The 20133-nt window shown below is 47.4% G+C and overlaps 1 protein-coding gene across 1 annotated transcript in view; it reads right to left on the bottom strand.

The window, feature by feature from the left end:
- Positions 1–20133, bottom strand: part of PIWIL1 (piwi like RNA-mediated gene silencing 1) — a 231895-nt gene that overhangs the window by 45886 nt on the left and 165876 nt on the right. The window contains exon 9 of the mRNA XM_075323064.1: positions 5563–5666. Coding sequence (XP_075179179.1) covers positions 5563–5666 — 104 coding nt within the window. The remainder of the gene's footprint in view (positions 1–5562; positions 5667–20133) is intronic.

Here is a 20133-nt window from a genome sequence, read left to right on the forward strand (position 1 = left end):
CACAGAGGGCCATGTCTGCCTGCCACAGAGGGCCATGTCTGCCTGCCACAGAGGGCCATGTCTGCCTGCCACAGAGGGCCATGTCTGCCTGCCACAGTGGGCCATGTCTGCCTGCCACAGTGGGCCATGTCTGCCTGCCACAGTGGGCCATGTCTGCCTGCCACAGTGGGCCATGTCTGCCTGCCACAGTGGGCCATGTCTGCCTGCCACAGTGGGCCATGTCTGCCTGCCACAGTGGGCCATGTCTGCCTGCCACAGTGGGCCATGTCTGCCTGCCACAGTGGGCCATGTCTGCCTGCCACAGTGGGCCATGTCTGCCTGCCACAGTGTGCCATGTCTGCCTGCCACAGTGGGCCTGTCTGCCTGCCACAGTGCGCCTGTGTGCCAGCCACAGTGGACCTGTATGCCAGCCAGAGTGGGCCTGTGTGCCAGCCAGAGTGGGCCTGTGTGCCAGCCACAGGGGCCGTGTGCCAGCCATAAGGGAAATGTGGCATCACTGGGGGACGTGTTCAATATAAGGTTGGCCATGTCCAGATTAAGGGGGCTAATTTTAGGATGAGGGGGCTATAAGGGACATATACCCTATATTATTTGTTAGACGGACACTGGCATTATAAGACGGACCCCATTTATTAAAAAATTCTCTATTCCTTCACCAAATATGGGGGGTGCGTCTTATAATCAGGTGCGTCTTATAAAGCGAAAAATACGGTAGATAGAGAGATAGAGGGGATCCCACGCTGATTTTTGTAATTATTTGAACAAATAATTAAAAAAAAAAACAGAGTAGGGTCAACCTCCATTTTCCAAAAAAAGCCAAGGGACAGCAGACAACTGGAGGATATTTTTAGGGTGGGAAGGACCATATTTTTTGCCCTTCTAAGGCCACGTGTGCACGCTGTGGATTTACCGTGGATTTTACTGTGGATTTGCTGAAGAAAATGTGTCTAACATTTCTGCAGTCATTCCCCAGCAAAACCTATGGGTATAAAAAAAATGCTGTGTGCACACTGCGTTTTTTATACCTGCGGATTTTCCGCTGCAGAATTAATGGGAATGTCACTTCTTTTCTGCAGGTACCTGAGGTTTTTGCCATAGATAATGGTAAAAATCCGCAGGGACCAACCTGCGGAAAAAACGCGGCAAAACTGCATGCAGATTTCGTTGCGTTTTTTTAACGCAAGTGCGTGATTCTTTCAGAGGGTCCAGTTTTTCCTTAAGAAAAAGCCATTTTCTAGTGTGTACATGGCCTTAGCCTAAAAATAGTAGTCCACAGTTGCCCTAGAGATGGCGCATCTATTTGATGCGTCAAATCTAGCACTGCACTTGGCTCTTCCTGTTGCCCTGGTGCAGTGGCAGACAGGGTAATATATGGCGTTGATGTCAGCTGCGAATCAAGCCCTGGCATTAGTAATGTGTGGGCGTCTATCAGATAGCCCCTTTACTAATCCAGTAGTTGAAAAATACATTTTATTTGAACAAACACCCAACTACACCCTCGTTCACCAATTTATTTCATTTGAAAAAAAAAAAAAAAAAAGTTCAATGTAATCCATGTCAATGTCCCCCAAAAGCAAACCTAGAACACATAAAAAGAAACAAATATTAAAGAAATAAAGACAAGAGACACCCTCATTCACCAATTATTATTTTTGGTATTGCATTTAAGGGGTCGCACGACGATCCTATACTTGCTGTCTCAGTCAATAAAGAACAGAACATTCCCCATTGGCTGCGAGAGCAGTGCCTGCAGCCTCACACACTGCTGGAAGAAGCACTTCAGTGACCTGAGAGGACCTCATGAGGTCACCTCAGGGGCTCACACAGAAGCTGTGGACGTGACAAGCGGTGGACGTGACAAGCGGTGACGCCATGAGGTTAGCTCAGTTCATTGCCTGAGGCTGAACTCATGACGTCAGTGTTTGTCACTGAGTTCCATGACCGCGGCCATTCTCACGCTAAGTATCGCGAGAGTGTCACAGCCTCATGAGGGCATCTCACATCACTGCAGGGCTTCTCCCAGCAGTGTGTGAGGCTGCAGAGACTGCTCTCCCAGCCAATGGGGAATGTTCTGTTCTTCATTGATTGGGACAGCAAATATGTATGGGACAGTCATGGGACCCCCTTATTGGATTACACCAGACCCGGATTAGGGATTTGCCAGTGGAATAAATTGGTGAATGAGAGTGTCTCCTCTATTTCTTTCTTTAAATTTTTCTCTTTTTATGTCTTTCATGTTTGCTTTTGGGGAACATCGAGTGACGTCCCTGGATTACGTTGGACATTTAATGGAGGTATCTCATAGACGCTCACCAAGTTGGATGCCAACTGGCAATTCACAGTTGACATCAACCCCCACATATTACTCCGTTTTTGTAAAGCCCATACCGGCGTCCCCACACTGTCATGCCCCCCTGCCCTGGCAGGGATGTCTGTACTCTCACCTGCCCGCCTGGCTGCCCTGACCCCAGTCCATGCTGCTGTCTCCCAGAACCTGTGTACACCTCACAGGCTTCCTGGTACTGCCTGAAGGATGTGTTGGCGACCACACCCCTTTTTTAAAAGGGTCAGGTCAACTGAAAGGTTTCAGGTATTTAAAAGACACCTTCCCCTTAAGGGAGGTCCCTGGGCAACAAGTTTCCAACGTTGCTAGTTCTCAAGGCCCATTGTGCTGAGTTTAGCTGCTGACACTGATCTACAGTGCCTTCCGAAAGTATTCGGCTCGCTTGAATTTTTCAACCTTTTCCCATATTTCAGGCTTCCGACATAAAGATAAAAATTTTAATCTTATGGTGAAGAATCAACAACAAGTGGGACACAATTGTGAAGTTGAACGAAATGTATTGCTTGTTTAAACTTTAAAAAGAATACATAACTAAAAAAATTACTGAAAAGTGGGGCATGCAATATTATTCGTCCCCTTTATGTTAATATTTGTAGCGCCACCGTTTGCTGCGGTTACAGCTGCAAGACGCTTTGGTTATGTGTCTTATCAGTTTTGCACATTGAGAAACTGAAATTATAGCCCATTCTTCCTTTGCAAACAGCTCGAGCTGAGTGAGGTTGGATGGAGAGCATTTGTGAACAGCAGTTTTCAGCTCTTTCCACAGATTCTTGATTGGATTCAGGTCTGGACTTTGACTTGGCCATTCTAACACCTAGATACGTTTATTTGGGAACCATTCCATTATAGATTTTGCTTTATGTTTGGGATCATTGTCTTGTTGGAAGACAAATCTCCGTCCCAGTCTCAGGTCTTTTGCATTGCAGACTCCAACAGGTTTTCTTCAAGAATGGTCCTGTATTTGGCTCCATCCATCTTCCCATCAATTTTAATCTTCCCTGTCCCTGCTGAAGAAAAGCAGGCCCAAACCATGATGCTGCCACCACCATGTTTGACAGTGGGGATGGTGTGTTCAGGGCGATGAGCTGTTTTGCTTTTACACCAAACATATCGTTTGGCATTGTGCCCAAATAGTTTGATTTTGGTTTCATCTGACCAGAGCATCTTCTTCCACATGTTTGGTGTCTCCCAGGTGGCTTGTGGCAAACTTTAAACGACACTTTTTATGGATAACTTTTAGAAATGGCTTTCTTCTTGCCACTCTTCCATAAAGGCCAGATTTGTGTAGTGTACGATTGATTTTTGTCCTATGGACAGACTCTCCCACCTCAGCTGTAGATCTCTGCAGTTCATCCAGAGTGATCATGGGCCTCTTGGCTGCATCTCTGATCAGTCTCTTCCTTGTTTGAGATGAAAGTTTGGTTGGAAGGCTTGGGTCTTGGTAGATTTCCAGTGGTATGATACAACTTCCATTTCAATATGATCACTTGTACAGTTCTTCTTGGGATGTTTTAAGTTTTGAAAATCTTTTTGTAACCAAATCCGGCTTTAAACTACTTCACAACAGTATCACAGACCTGCCTGTTGTGTTCCTTGGTGTACATGATGCTATCTGCGCTTTAAACAGAACACTGAAACTATCACAGAGTAGGTGCATTTATACGGAGACTTGATTACACACAGCTGGCTTATAATTATCATCATCAGTCATTTAGGACAACATTGGATCATTCAGAGATCCTCAATGAACTTCTGGAGTGAGTTTGCAGCACTGAAAGTAAAGGGGATGAATAATATTGCACGCCCCACTTTTCAGTTACCATATTTTTCAGACTATAAGACGCACTTCCCCTCCCCAGATGTTGGGGGAAAATGGGGGGTGCGTCTTATAGTTTGAATGTAGGGCTGCGGGTGATGCGGTGGAGCGGCGGAAAGAGCAGGCTGTAGCAGCGCCTACTGTGACCACGTGGGCCCGCTCATTTCATATGCACGCCCATCATTTCTCAGCGCTGAAGCCGGCACTGAAAAGTGGGCGGGATGATGGGCGGGGGGGTGCACGCATAGTAAAGATTCGACCTGCGTGATCACCTCTGCCAACTACAGCCTGGAGTGATCACGTGCGGCTGCATTCACTGCCCCCCATGCACCGTCATCAGCGGAGGGGGCAGTGAATAAGTATGGTATACTCACTGTTCCCCTGCAGCATCGCAGTGTCGTCCTGTCTGTCGGCCTGCTGATGTTTGTGGAGAGGTGAGCACAGCGATGTTAATCCGGATCCAATGTCATCTGATCGGTTTACCGGAAGGAAGGCAAAGGGATCAGATGATGTGTCAGGGTCAAGGACCTGAATCACATGACAACATCAGTTGATTGTATAAAAGCCGTTTATACAATCAGCTGATGCATCAGTGGAAAAAAAAAACTACACACTTCTGTGCAGACTCCCGTCTGATCGCTCTAGAAACGGGCGGTAATCAGCTGATGTGGTCACCTGACAGCATCAGCTGATAGTTTAAGACGGCCGGGCGGTAATAAGCCGGCCTCACCACTGGACTTATACTGTCCGCTGATGCAGTCAAGTGACTGCATCAGCTGATCACGGCAGGTCTGGCAGCGATCGGACGTCTCCCGGGAGTCTGCAGACAGGTGAGTATGATTTTTTTTCTACTGTTCACTTTTGATTTCGCAACTGATTCCACCACCCGTACGTACATGGCGCCGGACGGGAGGTGGAAGCAGGGGTGGCGGTACCGTGAGGTTTCACTCTTCTGTGTTTACCAACACAAGAAATGCTGGGTGAGTACAATCCTCTTCCTGTACACGTGACTGTACTACCCACCCCTTGCGTTTATAGCTGCGTTTTTAGTCATAGAAACGCAGCTATATTTGCAATTTGTGTTTTTCATTGCAGTTTTGAATATCTCATCCTGTGTGGCACCCGTTGTCTAAAATACATTTTTTTTAAGTTTCAATTACCTATTAAACAGTGAAAACCAGATGCCATCCATGTATTGTTGGTTTTGTCTTACTAACTCATTGATTTGAATTTCTGAGTTTGACCAAAATCAGAAAATGATTAAGTCTGTTTTTTTTCTGCAGACACTTGGTTCATTTAGCTGCAATTCGAATTTTATGTTTTTAATCCTTAATGTAATACTAAACCTGCTTATACCTTCTATGGTAAAAATGTCATCCCTTTGAATTTAAGTTTTCCTTACCGTGTCATTCCTTGATTCAAACTCGCAACAAATGCCGCAACAGATCTTTTTCCAGCCAATGTGTCATGATAACAATCAATTCCAACAATCATCATTTCTTTTAGCTGAATAATAAAATAAGACAATTATTAACTGCATTATCACAACCCCTGCATGGCACCAATAAAAATAAAAGCAATGGATAACCAGCTCCTGTCCGCTCCCACAAAACAATAAAGGTAGGAAAAAAAGGTGACTGGCTACAGCTGACCTGTAACAAGAATATCACAGCAAACATTGCTAAAACACATAAAATACATACAGGTATGTTAACCTTCCCGTGAAAAGAAAGAAAGACTTTGTATTCTGAATAATCACAGGTGACTACGCAGCACGAAAAGCTCCACTTACATTGATGGCGCTAACTTCAGATAACCTTGAAAAAGACTATTAGTTGAGACGTTCTTCACAATCTGAATTTCATGTATCGGAATCATTAAATACACTAGAGCATTATTTTCTAGTCTGACTTATATTTTGTTGTCCAAGTTTCATATATTTGACATTACAGGTACTATGGTGCTGCGGGACAGTAGTATTTATAGTTCTTATTTTAGATGGGGTCTTAAAGTGATTAAGCCGAGGTTGTCCATTAGTAAGGAACTCCTTTACGGAATAAAGGGTTTGCTTTACAATGCCCAGCATTATGGCAACACGATACAAGCGTGTGGCTTTGTACCCGTTAGCATTGAGCTCCCTTGACACCAGGTGTATGTGGCCCAGCTTCAAAGTCGTTCACTCCCCATGATGGGAAGCCGTCCGCACTTCCAAGTCGCACACACTACTCATCTCTAAAGGTGGGACACATAAACCTGGCTTCTGAGTAGTGTGCATGACCGGAAGTGTGGGTGACCTCCGATCATGGGCAGTGAGCCTCTTTAAAGCTGGGACGCATACACCCGGCGTCAAAGAAGCTGACGGGTGCAAAGTCGCACAAATGCGCAGCTTTGTATCGCGCTGCCATGACACATGCTATTGTAAAGCATGTTATCATGCCCACAGGGGCATGATAACATGCTAAGTCAGCTGATTAGTCAGGAAACGAAGGCCCCTGCGACTAGTCACAGCACTCATTAGCATAAACGGTTTTTAGCTTTTTTAAAGATCTGTTTATGTATGCTAGTGAATGCTGAGACTATTAGGCAGGGATTCTAGATATACACCCAGAACTGTTAGTGGCTCTGGGTGCGCTTGGCACCTGACAGGTTCCCTTTAAGTTCTGTTTTTCTATTGTATCAAAAACTTATGTCATGCAATAAAATACAAATTAATGTTACACAACGTGATTTTCTGTTTTGTTTTTTTCTGTGTGGATTCTGTCTGTCACAGTTGAAGTGTACCTATGATAAAAAATACAGAACTCTCCATTCTCTTTAGGTGGGCAAACTTGCAAATTGGCAGTGTATCAAATACTTACCATATTTTTCCCTTTATAAGACGCACCTGATTATAAGACGCACCCCCAAATTTGGTGAAGGAAAAGAGAATTTTCTTTTTTTAAAATGTTAAATGGGGTCCGTCTTATAATGCCAGTGTGCGTCTAACAAATCATATAGGGTATATGTCCCTCATAGCCCCCCCATCGTAAAATTATCCCCCTTAATTTGGATATGGCCCCTTATATTGAATATAGCCCCCTTGTGCTGGCACACGTCCCCCAGTGATGCATGTCCCCCATTGCTGGCACACGTCCCCTACAGCTGGCACACGTCTCCTACAGCTGGCACAGCTCTCATATGGATGGCAGACGTCCCACTGTGCTGCCCATGGCCCCCAATGGATGGCACACGTCCCCCTGTGCTGCCCATGGATGGCACACATACCCCTGTGCTGCCCATGGCCCCCCATGGATGGCACACGTCCCCCTGTGCTGCCCATGGCCCCCTATGGATGACACACGTCCCCCTATGGATGGCACACGTTTCCCTGTTTGATATGGCCCCTATGCTGCTGCCCATAGTAAAATAAAAAACGTTTTCCTTACCTTCTCCAGTGCTGTCCTCCCTCGTGTCTCCCTCCATGCTGCTGAGCTCCTGCACTTCCTGATTCTCGGTGCCGGTCATGTGATCAGCACAGCAAAGTGACATCTCTGCAAGCCTGATCACAGCGGCAGCAGGGAGACCGGGGAGACACGCTGGAGGAGGTAAGTAAAGAGGTTTTTATTTTACTATGGGCAGCAGCATGGGGGCCATATCTAACACAGGGGTGAGCATGTGCCATCAAAGGGGGGTTGCAAGCACATATAATATGCACCGCTCCCCCAGCCCATCACCGCGGTGAGGTTTCAGAACCACGGTGATGGACAGCGGCAGTTCATATTATATGAGCGGGAGCAGGAGATCTCCCACTGCCTCCTGCAGCCTTCACCAGCCTCCACAAGCCTGGCTCAGCCTACAGAGCTGCGCCCACCTCCCCTGGGCCCTGCAGTATATAATCCATATATTCGGATTATAAGACGCACCCCCTACTTTACCCCAAAATTTAGGGAAACAAAAGTGCGTCTTATAAAGCGAAAAATACGGTACTTATTTTCCCCACTGTATTTCGGAGATGTAGATGAAAATTTTAATGTAAGTGCTCAGCATAGAGGATAGGATAAATGTGAACCAATCCAAAAATGTCTGCACCCCACATTGCTACTAAACAATTCAAACCACATAAAGCAAGCCCCCACTCAGGTCCATCATCTGTTAATAAAAATATAGAGGTAGCTTCCAAATTAGTAGCAGCACAAAGGCTCTGGAAAACCAATGTGACTCCCCCAGAAAAGAAATCCAGCAAAATAATCCAAATGCCCTCGTCCCTCATGGGCACAATGTACAGGCACTACAATGTACTGGGCACTACAAGGGCTTATTTGCCATTTTTTGCATTTGACTTCATGTCTCTTTTCCAGAGACAAAACACTACACCCATAGATGAATTCCCAGAGAAGTGTCATTGTCAAAATGTGTTCTCATATAAATCAAATAGAAAACCGGTTTTAAATGCCGCGCTGAAAACCACAGATGCTGTAGATAAAGAGATTTCCTTTATTTCACAGTTCTATGCGTTTCAGAGACATCTCCGTCTCCTTCCCTAGGAAAAGAAATCATATTACAAACAACAGGCCACAGGACCTATATATAGGAATACAAGTAGCTACATATCCTACAAGGGCTTATTTGCCATTTTTTGCATTTGACTTCATGTCTCTTTTCCAGAGACAAAACACTACACCCATAGATGAATTCCCAGAGAAGTGTCATTGTCAAAATGTGGTCACTTGAAGGGGTTTCTGATGTTCTGGCACTTAATTTGCGGAACCCATAAGTCTGAAAAGTATTTTAGGAAAATTTGTGCTGCAAAAAATCAAATGGCACTCCTTCCCTCCCGAGCCTTGCGGTGTTGGCAAATAGTACTCTACTGTCAAATGTGGGGTATTACCACATTCAGGAAAAATTGTTTAACACTTTATGGGGCTTTTTTATACCTATTCCCCTTGTGAAAATTGGAAAGCTGGAGTTAAAACATTTTAGTGGTAAAAATATATATTTTTTTTTTCTTCATGGCCCAATAGTATAAAATTGATATGACAAAGATGTGGTGCCAATATGCTCACTGCAACCCTAGATTAATTCATTGAGGGGTGCAGTTTGTATAATGGGGTCACTTGTGGGGGGACAGTTTTGCTGTTTTACCATGTCAAATGTGACATGGCATCCTCTATCTAATCCAGCCAAATGGGGGCTCCAAAATTCAAACAGTGCTCATCCCAAGCCCTGCCATGCACCTAAACATTAGTTTTCTACCACATATTGGCGTACTCAGGAGAAATTGCACAATAAATAACATTTTATGTGGGGTAAAAAAATAAATTTTAATTTTTTCCTTTCATATTGCTTTTAGTTCTTTGAGTGGTGCAGTTTTAAGAATGGTATAACTTTTCGGTATTTTCTGTCACATAGGCCTCTTAAAGTAATTTCAAATGTGATGTGGTCCCTAAAAGTAAATGGTTTTGTAAATTTTGTTGGAAACGTTAGAAATTGCTGATAAACATTTAACCCTTCTAACTTCATAACAAAAAAAATGTAACGTTTCAAAAGAAGGGAATTTTGTTACTTACCGTAAATTCCTTTTCTTCTAGCTCTTATTGGGAGACCCAGACGATTGGGGTATAGCTACTGCCCTCCGGAGGCCACACAAAGCACTACACTAAAAAGTGCAAGGCCCCTCCCCTTCTGGCTATACCCCCCCGTGGTATCACGGGTTCTCCAGTTTTAGTGCCAAAGCAAGAAGGAGGAAGCCAATAACTGGTTTAAACAAATTAACTCTGAATAACGTCGGAGAACTGAAAAACCGTTCAACATGAACAACATGTGTACCCGCAAACAACAAAAAAATCCCGAAGGACAACAGGGCGGGTGCTGGGTCTCCCAATAAGAGCTAGAAGAAAAGGAATTTACGGTAAGTAACAAAATTCCCTTCTTCTTCAGCGCTCTATTGGGAGACCCAGACGATTGGGACGTCCAAAAGCTGTCCCTGGGTGGGTAAAGAGATACCTCATGTTAGAGCTGCAAAACAGCCCTCCCCTACGGGGATGTCACTGCCGCCTGCAGGACTCTTCTACCTAAGCTGGCATCCGCCGAAGCATAGGTATGCACCTGATAATGCTTGGTGAAAGTGTGCAGACTCGACCAGGTAGCTGCCTGGCACACTTGTTGAGCCGAAGCCTGGTGTCGTAATGCCCAGGACGCACCCACGGCTCTGGTTGAGTGGGCTTTTAGCCCTGAAGGAACCGGAAGCCCCGCAGAACGGTAGGCCTCTAGAATTGGTTCTTTGATCCATCGAGCCAGGGTGGCTTTAGAAGCCTGCAACCCCTTGCGCGGACCAGCGACAAGGACAAAAAGTGCATCGGAACGGCGCATGGGCGCCGTGCGGGAAATGTAGATTCTGAGTGCTCTCACCAGATCTAGCAAACGTAAGTCCTTTTCATACCGGTGAACCGGATGAGGACAAAAGGAAGGCAAGGATATATCCTGATTAAGATGAAACGAGGATACGACCTTAGGGAGAAACTCCGGAATGGGGCGCAGCACTACCTTGTCCTGGTGGAACACCAGGAAGGGAGCCTTGGATGACAGAGCTGCCAGCTCCGACACTCGCCGAAGCGATGTGATCGCAACAAGAAACGCCACTTTCTGTGACAGGCGAGAAAAGGAAACTTCCTTCAGAGGCTCGAAAGGCGGCTTCTGGAGAGCAACTAGTACCCTGTTCAGATCCCATGGATCTAACGGCCGCCTGTACGGGGGCACAATATGACAGACCCCCTGCAGAAACGTGCGCACCTTAGGAAGACGTGCTAGACGCTTCTGAAAAAACACAGATAGTGCCGAGACTTGCCCTTTAAGGGAGCTGAGCGACAAGCCCTTTTCCAACCCCGATTGCAGGAAGGAAAGAAAGGTAGGCAATGCAAATGGCCAAGGGGATACTCTCTGTGCAGAGCACCAGGATAAGAAAATCTTCCACGTTCTGTGGTAGATCTTAGCAGACGTTGACTTCCTAGCTTGTCTCATTGTGGCTACGACTCCTTGAGATAATCCTGCGGACGCTAGGATCCAGGACTCAATGGCCACACAGTCAGGTTCAGGGCCGCAGAATTCTGATGGAAAAACGGCCCTTGGGACAGTAAGTCTGGTCGGTCTGGCAGTGACCACGGCCGACCGACCGTGAGATGCCACAGATCCGGATACCACGATCTCCTCGGCCAGTCTGGGGCGACGAGTATGACGCGGCTGCAATCGGATCTGATCTTGCGTAACACTCTGGGCAAGAGTGCCAGAGGTGGGAAGACGTATGGGAGCCGGAACTGCGACCAATCTTGAACTAATGCGTCTGCCGCCAGAGCTCTTTGATCGCGCGACCTCGCCATGAATGCCGAGACCTTGTTGTTGTGCCGGGACGCCATTAGGTCGACGTCCGGCACTCCCCATCGGCGACAGATTTCCTGAAACACGTCCGGGTGAAGGGACCACTCCCCTGCGTCCATGCCCTGGCGACTGAGGAAGTCTGCTTCCCAATTTTCTACGCCTGGGATGTGAACCGCGGATATGGTGGAGGCTGTGTCCTCCACCCACATTAGAATGCGCCGGACTTCTTGGAATGCTTGCCGACTGCGCGTCCCTCCTTGGTGGTTGATGTATGCCACCGCTGTGGAGTTGTCCGACTGGATTCGGATCTGCTTTCCTTCCAGCCACTGTTGGAAGGCCAGTAGGGCAAGATACACTGCCCTGATTTCCAGAACATTGATCTGAAGGGTGGACTCCTGCGGAGTCCACGTCCCCTGGGCCCTGTGGTGGAGAAACACTGCTCCCCACCCTGACAGATTCGCATCTGTCGTGACCACTGCCCAGGATGGGGGCAGGAAGGATCTTCCCTGAGACAATGAGGTGGGAAGGAGCCACCATTGTAGAGAGTCCTTGGCCGTCTGGGAAAGAGAGACTTTCCTGTCCAGGGACGTTGACTTCCCGTCCCATTGGCGGAGAATGTCCCATTGAAGTGGGCGCAGATGAAACTGCGCAAAGGGAACTGCTTCCATGGCTGCCACCATCTTCCCGAGGAAGTGCATGAGGCGCCGTAAGGGGTGCGACTGGCCTTGAAGGAGGGATTGCACCCCTGACTGTAGGGACCGCTGCTTGTTCAGCGGAAGCTTCACTATCGCTGCTCGAGTATGAAACTCCATGCCAAGATACGTTAGCGACTGTGACGGTGACAGATTCGACTTTGGAAAGTTGATGATCCATCCGAACGTCTGCAGAGTCTCCAGCGTAGCATGTAGACTGAGTTGGCATGCCTCTTGAGAGGGTGCCTTGACAAGTAGATCGTCTAGGTAAGGGATCACCGAGTGTCCCTGAGAGTGCAAGACTGCTACCACCGCCGCCATGACCTTGGTGAAGACCCGGGGGGCTGTCGCCAGACCGAATGGCAGAGCTACGAACTGAAGATGGTCGTTTCCTATCACAAAACGTAGAAAACGTTGATGTTCTGTAGCAATTGGCACGTGGAGATAAGCATCTTTGATGTCTATTGAGGCAAGGAAATCTCCTTGAGACATTGAGGCAACGACAGAGCGGAGGGTTTCCATCCGGAACCGTCTGGCGTGCACATGTTTGTTGAGCAGCTTTAGATCCAGAACAGGACGGAACGAGCCGTCCTTTTTTGGAACCACAAAGAGATTGGAGTAAAACCCTCGCCCTTGTTCCTGAGGCGGTACAGGAACCACTACTCCTTCCGCTCTTAGGGAGTCCACCGCCAGCAGCAGGGCATCTGCTCGGTCTGGATGTGGGGAGGTTCTGAAGAACCGAGCTGGAGGACGAGAACTGAACTCGATTCTGTACCCGCGAGACAAAATGTTTGTCACCCACCGGTCTTTGACCTGTGACATCCAAATGTCGGAAAAGCAGGAGAGCCTGCCCCCGACCGGAGATGCGGAGGGGGGGGGCTGGAAGTCATGAGGTAGCCGCTTTGGAAGCGGTTCCTCCATTTGCTTTCTTGGGGCGTGCGTGAGCCCGCCAGGAATCTGAGACTCTTTGCGTCCTCTGAGTCCCTTTGGACGAGGAGAATTGTGTCTTGCCCGAACCTCGAAAGGACTGAAACCTCTGCTGCCATTTTTTCTGCTGAGGTTTGCTTGATCTGGGCTGGGGTAAGGAAGAGTCTTTACCCTTGGACTGTTTAATGATGTCAGCCAATGGCTCGCCAAACAGTCTATCTCTAGATAAAGGCAAGCTGGTTAAACATTTTTTGGAACCAGCATCTGCTTTCCAGTCCTTTAACCACAAGGCTCTGCGCAAAACTACCGAATTGGCGGACGCCATTGAGGTGCGGCTGGTAGATTCTAGGACCGCATTGATAGCGTAAGACGCAAACGCAGACATCTGCGAGGTAAGGGACGCCACTTGCGGCGCCGCTGGATGTATGATAGCATCCACTTTTGCTAAACCAGCTGAAATAGCTTGGAGTGCCCATACGGCTGCGAATGCTGGAGCAAACGACGCGCCGATAGCTTCATAGACAGATTTTAACCAAAGGTCCATCTGTCTGTCATTGGCATCCTTAAGTGAAGCGCCATCCTCCACTGCAACTATGGATCTAGCTGCAAGTTTGGAAATCGGGGGGTCTACTTTTGGACACTGGGTCCAGCGCTTGACCACATCAGGGGGGAAAGGAAAACGTGTATCCTTAGAACGTTTAGAGAAACGCCTTTCTGGATGAGCGTCGTGTTTCTGGATTGATTCTCTGAAGTCAGAGTGATCCAAGAAAGCACTCAATTTACGCTTGGGATAGAGGAAACGAAACTTCTCCTGCTCTGCAGCTGCCTCCTCTGCTGAAGGGGCTGGGGGAGAAATATCTAACAGCCTATTGATGGCTGAGATAAGATCGTTTACCATGGCGTCCCCATCCGGGGTATCCAGATTGAGAGGGGTTCCAGGATAAGACTCCTGATCACTCTCTTCAGACGCATCACAGGGCGACTGATTGCGCTGAGACCCTGAGCAGTGTGATGACGTTGAGGGTCTTTCCCAGCGAGCTCGCTTAGGGTGGCTGGGGCTATCATCTGAGTCATAATACTCAGCCTGGGAAGCCGGGGACCCCCTTGCAGTCTGGACTAATTCCAACTGAGGGGGATTAGAGGACAGAGACCTCGCCGTGTCCATAGACTGAGCCCCAGTCATGGATTGCAAAGTTTCAAGGACCTTTGCCATAGTCACAGACATTCCATCAGCAAAAACTGCAAAGTCTGTCCCTGACACCGGGGCAGGACTTACAAGCGTCTCAGCCTGGGTCACTACCCCTCCGGACTCCGGCTGGCGAAGCAGCACCGGATCTGAGCATTGCACACAATGGGGGTCTTTGGAACCTGCTGGTAGAGCAGCCCCACATGCAGCACACGCAGTGTACACAGCCCTAGCCTTGGCAGCCTTGCGTTTTGTGGATGACATGTTGCTGCCTCCTCAGAGCGATCTGGGGTATCCAGCCAGGAAGCGACCTCACAGTGCAAGAAATAAATAAATATATATATCTGGTGACACAGTACACCAATACACACTGAGGCACTAGAGGGGCCAGCTGAAATGCCGCTTACCGCCCGCTTAAGAGCGGGTGTGTGGTCGCCAAAAGCCCCCTAGTCCAGGTCTCCCAGAGCCTTGCGTCCTTCCTCTAGCCAGACTGCATGTAATGGCTGCCGGCGTCCTGGGAGAGGAGGGGGGGCGGGCCCTGGGCGTTCCTGACTAAGAGCGGGAAGCCTGCTTCCCTCTGTGCCTAGTGAGAGGGCTGGAGCATGTAAATCAGGCTCCAGCCCTCGTCGCTGCTGCGAAACAGCGTCTCTCCCCTACCCTGATTGACAGGGTGGGGGCGGGAACGAAGCGGAGCTAGGCCGCAAAAGCCGGGGACTGGATTTATAAACGCCGCCGCCGTAAAAGCGCGGTCGGCGTGTCCCCGGCGCACCACAAGTCACAGCAGCGCCGCCCGGTCCAGTGGGGGTCGGCGCTGCGTTCCCACAACACAAAGTCCCCCAGTAAACTGTAGGAACACTAACTCCAACGTTACGGTCCCCGGCGCACTACAACACCCAGCCAGCCCGGAGTGTGTCTGTGCCTGCCGGGGACACAGAGTACCTGTATGATGCAGGGCCATGTCCCTGATTGTACTCCTGCTCCATATCCATCAGGTTCAACTGGGTCTGTGGATGGAGCCCGGCGTCAGAGCTTAGAGGCCGGCAGGATCCCACTTCCACAGAGCCCTACAAGGGGATGTGGAAGGAAAACAGCATGTGGGGCTCCAGCCCCTGTACCAGCAATAGGCACCTCAACCTTACAACACCATCCACGGGTGAGAAGGGAGCATGCTGGGGGCCCTATATGGGCCCTCTTTTCTTCCATCCGAAATAGTCAGCAGCTACTGCTGACTAAAATCTGTGGAGCTATGCGTGGATGTCTGACCTCCTTCGCACAAAGCTTGAAAACTGGAGAACCCGTGATACCACGGGGGGGTATAGCCAGAAGGGGAGGGGCCTTGCACTTTTTAGTGTAGTGCTTTGTGTGGCCTCCGGAGGGCAGTAGCTATACCCCAATCGTCTGGGTCTCCCAATAGAGCGCTGAAGAAATGGTGCTGATGTAAAGTAGACATGTGTTAAATGTTATTTATTAACTATTTTGTGTGACAACGCTCTGGTTTAAGGGCATAAAATTGCAAAATGTTAGCTAAAATTACAATATTTTCACAAATAAATGCAAAAAATACAGTCCTAAATTTACCACTTAACATGAAGTACAATACATCACGAATAAACAATCTCTGAATTACTGGGATCTGTTTAAGTATTCCAGTTTTTATCTCATAACTTGACACTGATCATATTTGAAAAAATGGCCTAGTTAGAAAGGTAAAAAACAGGCTGGGTGGGGAAGGGGTTTAAGGAATTTTGGTGAGATGCTGCAAAGCAGTTCTAAGGCTGGAGTCACACTAGCGTATGGCATCGGATGCGATATGCTAATGACCCCCGGCTCAGGCTCTGTTGCGAGCGTAAGCCGAGTGTCATGCGACTGTGACCCGATCTTGCAATCAGGTCACAGCTGCGAAGCTGAGGGCGGGCGCTGCGGAGGAGAGGGAGGGGATAATCCCCCCTTCTCCTCCATTGTCAGCCTGTGCGTATATCACACTGCTCTGGGTTAACATCCGAGTGCAGTCCGATGTATCTCTCGCACCCATTCACTTGAATGGGTGCGAGTGATACAGCTGTAGCAGAAAATCCCAGCATGCTGCTACTTTTCTCGCATCCAGATTCTGGATGCGAGAAAAGCTGACCAACTGCTCTCCCTCATTCACTAACATTGGTCAGAGTGCAATACGAGATATTTTCGCATTGTACTCGTCCGATTTTCTCGCGCACCCTAAGGGAAATTCTAGGAACACAGAAAGAGTGAGGGTTAGGTCCTACCACATCCTTTTAAGGTGAGGCACCTTGAACAATCCACTGAAGTATTAACACGTTTGGGAAAAGCGAGCATTCACTAAGAGAATATGGGAATAGCAGAAACCAGGCCCTTCATAAAGAACAGACTAAGTCCATACTGGAGTGAAGAAAGAAAAGATTCCTAGGAATGAGGGCTGCTTTGAGTTGGACAGTTTGGATGACTTTATGTAGCCACCGTTGGAGAGTAGCAAAATCTCTGGGACATCCTAGATGGCAGAGAGTGTCTATGGTTTTGGGTTAACAGAGCACTATTAGCAGGAGTAGAATTGTTGATTATCTCCTCTAGGCACTTTCCAAAAACCTTATAGCCTGTAAAGGGGATCCTAGCAAAGGCCCTTTTGAATGCTAGGTCTGATATTCCTGGGTCAGATATTTTGAGGGACTATCGAAGAACAATCCTGGTGGAGTTGCTTAGCTTGGTCGTACAGACCTTGCTGACCCAGGGTGCTGAAAAGGCAGGATGTAAACAGAGCTTGATATCGATCATATGGCCTTTGAGAGGGAGTTAAATCTCATATACAATGGTTGACTAAGGGAGACCGAATCAGAAAGGGGGCAAGGAAGTGGCTCTAGAATGACAGGCTACCTGTAGATCAACTGAGGGAAATATGAACCCCATGGTAACTGAGTACGCTACAAAAAAGGGATAGAGAGCCTCAAACTACTTTTAGGAAGGCATGAGCCTATGGGGTGTTCCCATTTTTTAGCAAGGAAAAAACGACAGTCATGTTGAAATTCAGATAAAATTAAACTTTATTAGAATAAATAATATACATGGTCTGCTAACAGTAGAATAAAAGGGCATGGCACGCATAAGGGTTATGGAGACCCCAGAGTGATACTCTGGTCTGGCTCTCCTGAACCACCTTTGATTTAGGTAAACATCACATTCTTGCTTATTTATAGGTGTTGGATAGGGCTAATGTGACTTGTGTTACCATTTCATGGATCTTATTATAGGACTTACAGCCCATTTCCATCCCTAAATTAGTTTTATATTACAAGCTTTGTATTATGCCTTACCTATATCATTTATAATTGGGGTTTTAACATCTCATTACAATAACTGTACTGTGATTGAAATTGTGGTTTACGGGACCTTTGTGTATGTTTCCTATCTTATGCTCTAATGTCCTTTCTACTTTTTTACTATTAATAATAAATTAATTCTATTTGCACGTTATAGCTCCTTTTTTCTTTGTCTTTATAATATGCATTTGGAGTGTGCTGTCTCTTGGCCATTCTGGAGGGTCAGTTTATACCCTTCACCAGTATGACCTATTTGAGACCCTAAGGTATAACCATGAGGCTCCTTGTTTGGATAATAATAAAAAGGTATACATAGTCATACAACACAATAAATGTGACAACAAAAGTAGTTACATAATATACCGATATTTAAAAATGCAGTATACAAATGCCAAGATCCCTAAGATCATAGATGTATTGTAATATTGGTTTTCTATTGAAGACAGTATTGTATCAGTGGCAAAATAATGACAAGTGGAATGAGTGATCTAGTAATAATGGTAATAAATAGATGTCAGTATGTTAACAGTACCTTCATCCGAGATGAAGGTTCACAGAAACGCTTGTTGGTGGGCATCACATGCTTCCAGTCCTCATAGTGATTAGGTAGTTTTCCCTATCCATTCACGTGGCATGTTTTATTCATGAGCTGCACCACCTTTCTTGTGAATCAACTCCTATCTCTCTAAGGCGGGGGCCACACGGGACACTACTGTGATGCTCGCATGACACTCGGCTCGTGCTGGCAGCGTGATGGCCCTGCTCTCAGGAGGGGCGGGCCGGCACGGAGGAGGGGCGGGAGGGATTTCTCTCCCTCTCTCCTCCGTAGCCAGATATTGCGATTTTCGCTCTGCACGCGCGGTACACTGGTGTACTGTGAGTACAGTGCGATTTTTCTCTCGCCCCATTCACTTAAATGGGTGCGAGAGAAAAAAGTCTCGCATTACAATCGTAGCATGCTGCGATTGTTTTCTCGGTCCGATTAGGGCTGAGAAAATAATCGCTCATGTGTGCTGACACACAGGCTAATATTGGTCCCAGTGGAATGCGATGTTTTATCGCACTGCACTCGCACCGATTTTCTCGCCGTGTGGCTTAGGCCTAACTTCTGACACCTATTAATACATGTGGCATGTTTTATCCTTGAGCTGCACTATCTTTCTTGTAATACAACTCCTAACTCCCTAACATACTGCCATCTTTTTATTACGATTATTACTAGATTGCTCCTCTACTTGTCGCTAGTTCACACTGGTACAATATTGTCTTCAATAGAATATCAATAATGCAATGCACCCATGATATTAATTATGTTGTCTTTTGTTTGCAAACTTTTTTTAATATCATTGGCTTACTAAAGAATTAGGGGTACTTTGCACGTTGCGACATCGCTACTGCGATTTTGTCGGGGGTCAAATCGAAAGTGACGCACATCCGGCGCCGGTAACGACGTCGCAACGTGTAAAGCCTAGAAGCACCAATAAACAATCGCAAAAGCGTCGAAAATCGGTGATCTGTGTAGTGTCGGTCATTTCCATAATTTCGCTGCAGCGACAGGTACGATATTGTTCCTCGTTCCTGCGGCAGCACACATCGCTGTGTATGAAGCTGCAGGAGCGAGGAACATCTTACCTGCGTCCCGCCTGCAATGAGGAAGGAAGAAGGTGGGCGGGATGTTTACGTCCCGCTCATCTCCGCTTCTATTGGCCGCCTGACGGTGTGACGTCGCTGTAACGCCGCACGACCCGCCCCCTTAGGAAGGAGGCGGGTCGCCGGCCAGAGCGACGTCGCAGGGCAGGTAAGTGCGTGTGAAGCTGCCGTAGCGATAATGTTCGCTACGGCAGCTATCACAAGATATCGCATCTGCGACGGGGACTATCGTGCTTGGCATCGCTACAATTGGCTAGTGATGTTGCAGCGTGCAAAGTACCCCTTACTCTTGCATTGTCAGTATATTATGTAGCTACATGTATTTTGCTGTCACATTTAATGTGTTGCATGCCTATGCATACCATTTTCTCATTATAGCATCACCTGTGGGGTTTCCATAACCCTTATGCGTGCCATGCCCACTTTCTTCTGTTAGCACACCATGTATTATTATTATTATTATTATTTATTATTATAGCGCCATTTATTCCATGGCGCTTTACAAGTGAAAGAGGGTATACGTACAACAATCATTAACAGTACAAGACAGACTGGTATAGGAGGAGAGAGGACCCTGCCCGCGAGGGCTCACAGTCTACAGGGAATGGGTGATGGTACAATAGGTGAGGACAGAGCTGGTTGCGCAGTGGTCTACTGGGCTGAGGGCTATTGTAGGTTGTAGGCTTGTTGGAAGAGGTGGGTCTTGAGGTTCCTCTTGAAGCTTTCCACGGTAGTGGAGAGTCTGATGTGCTGAGGTAGAGCGTTCCAGAGTATGGGGGATGCACGGGAGAAATCTTGTACACGATTGTGGGAAGAGGAGATAAGAGAGGAGCAGAGAAGGA

Source organism: Anomaloglossus baeobatrachus, chromosome 1 (assembly GCF_048569485.1).
Source record: "Anomaloglossus baeobatrachus isolate aAnoBae1 chromosome 1, aAnoBae1.hap1, whole genome shotgun sequence".
NCBI classification, from domain to species: Eukaryota; Metazoa; Chordata; class Amphibia; order Anura; family Aromobatidae; genus Anomaloglossus; species Anomaloglossus baeobatrachus.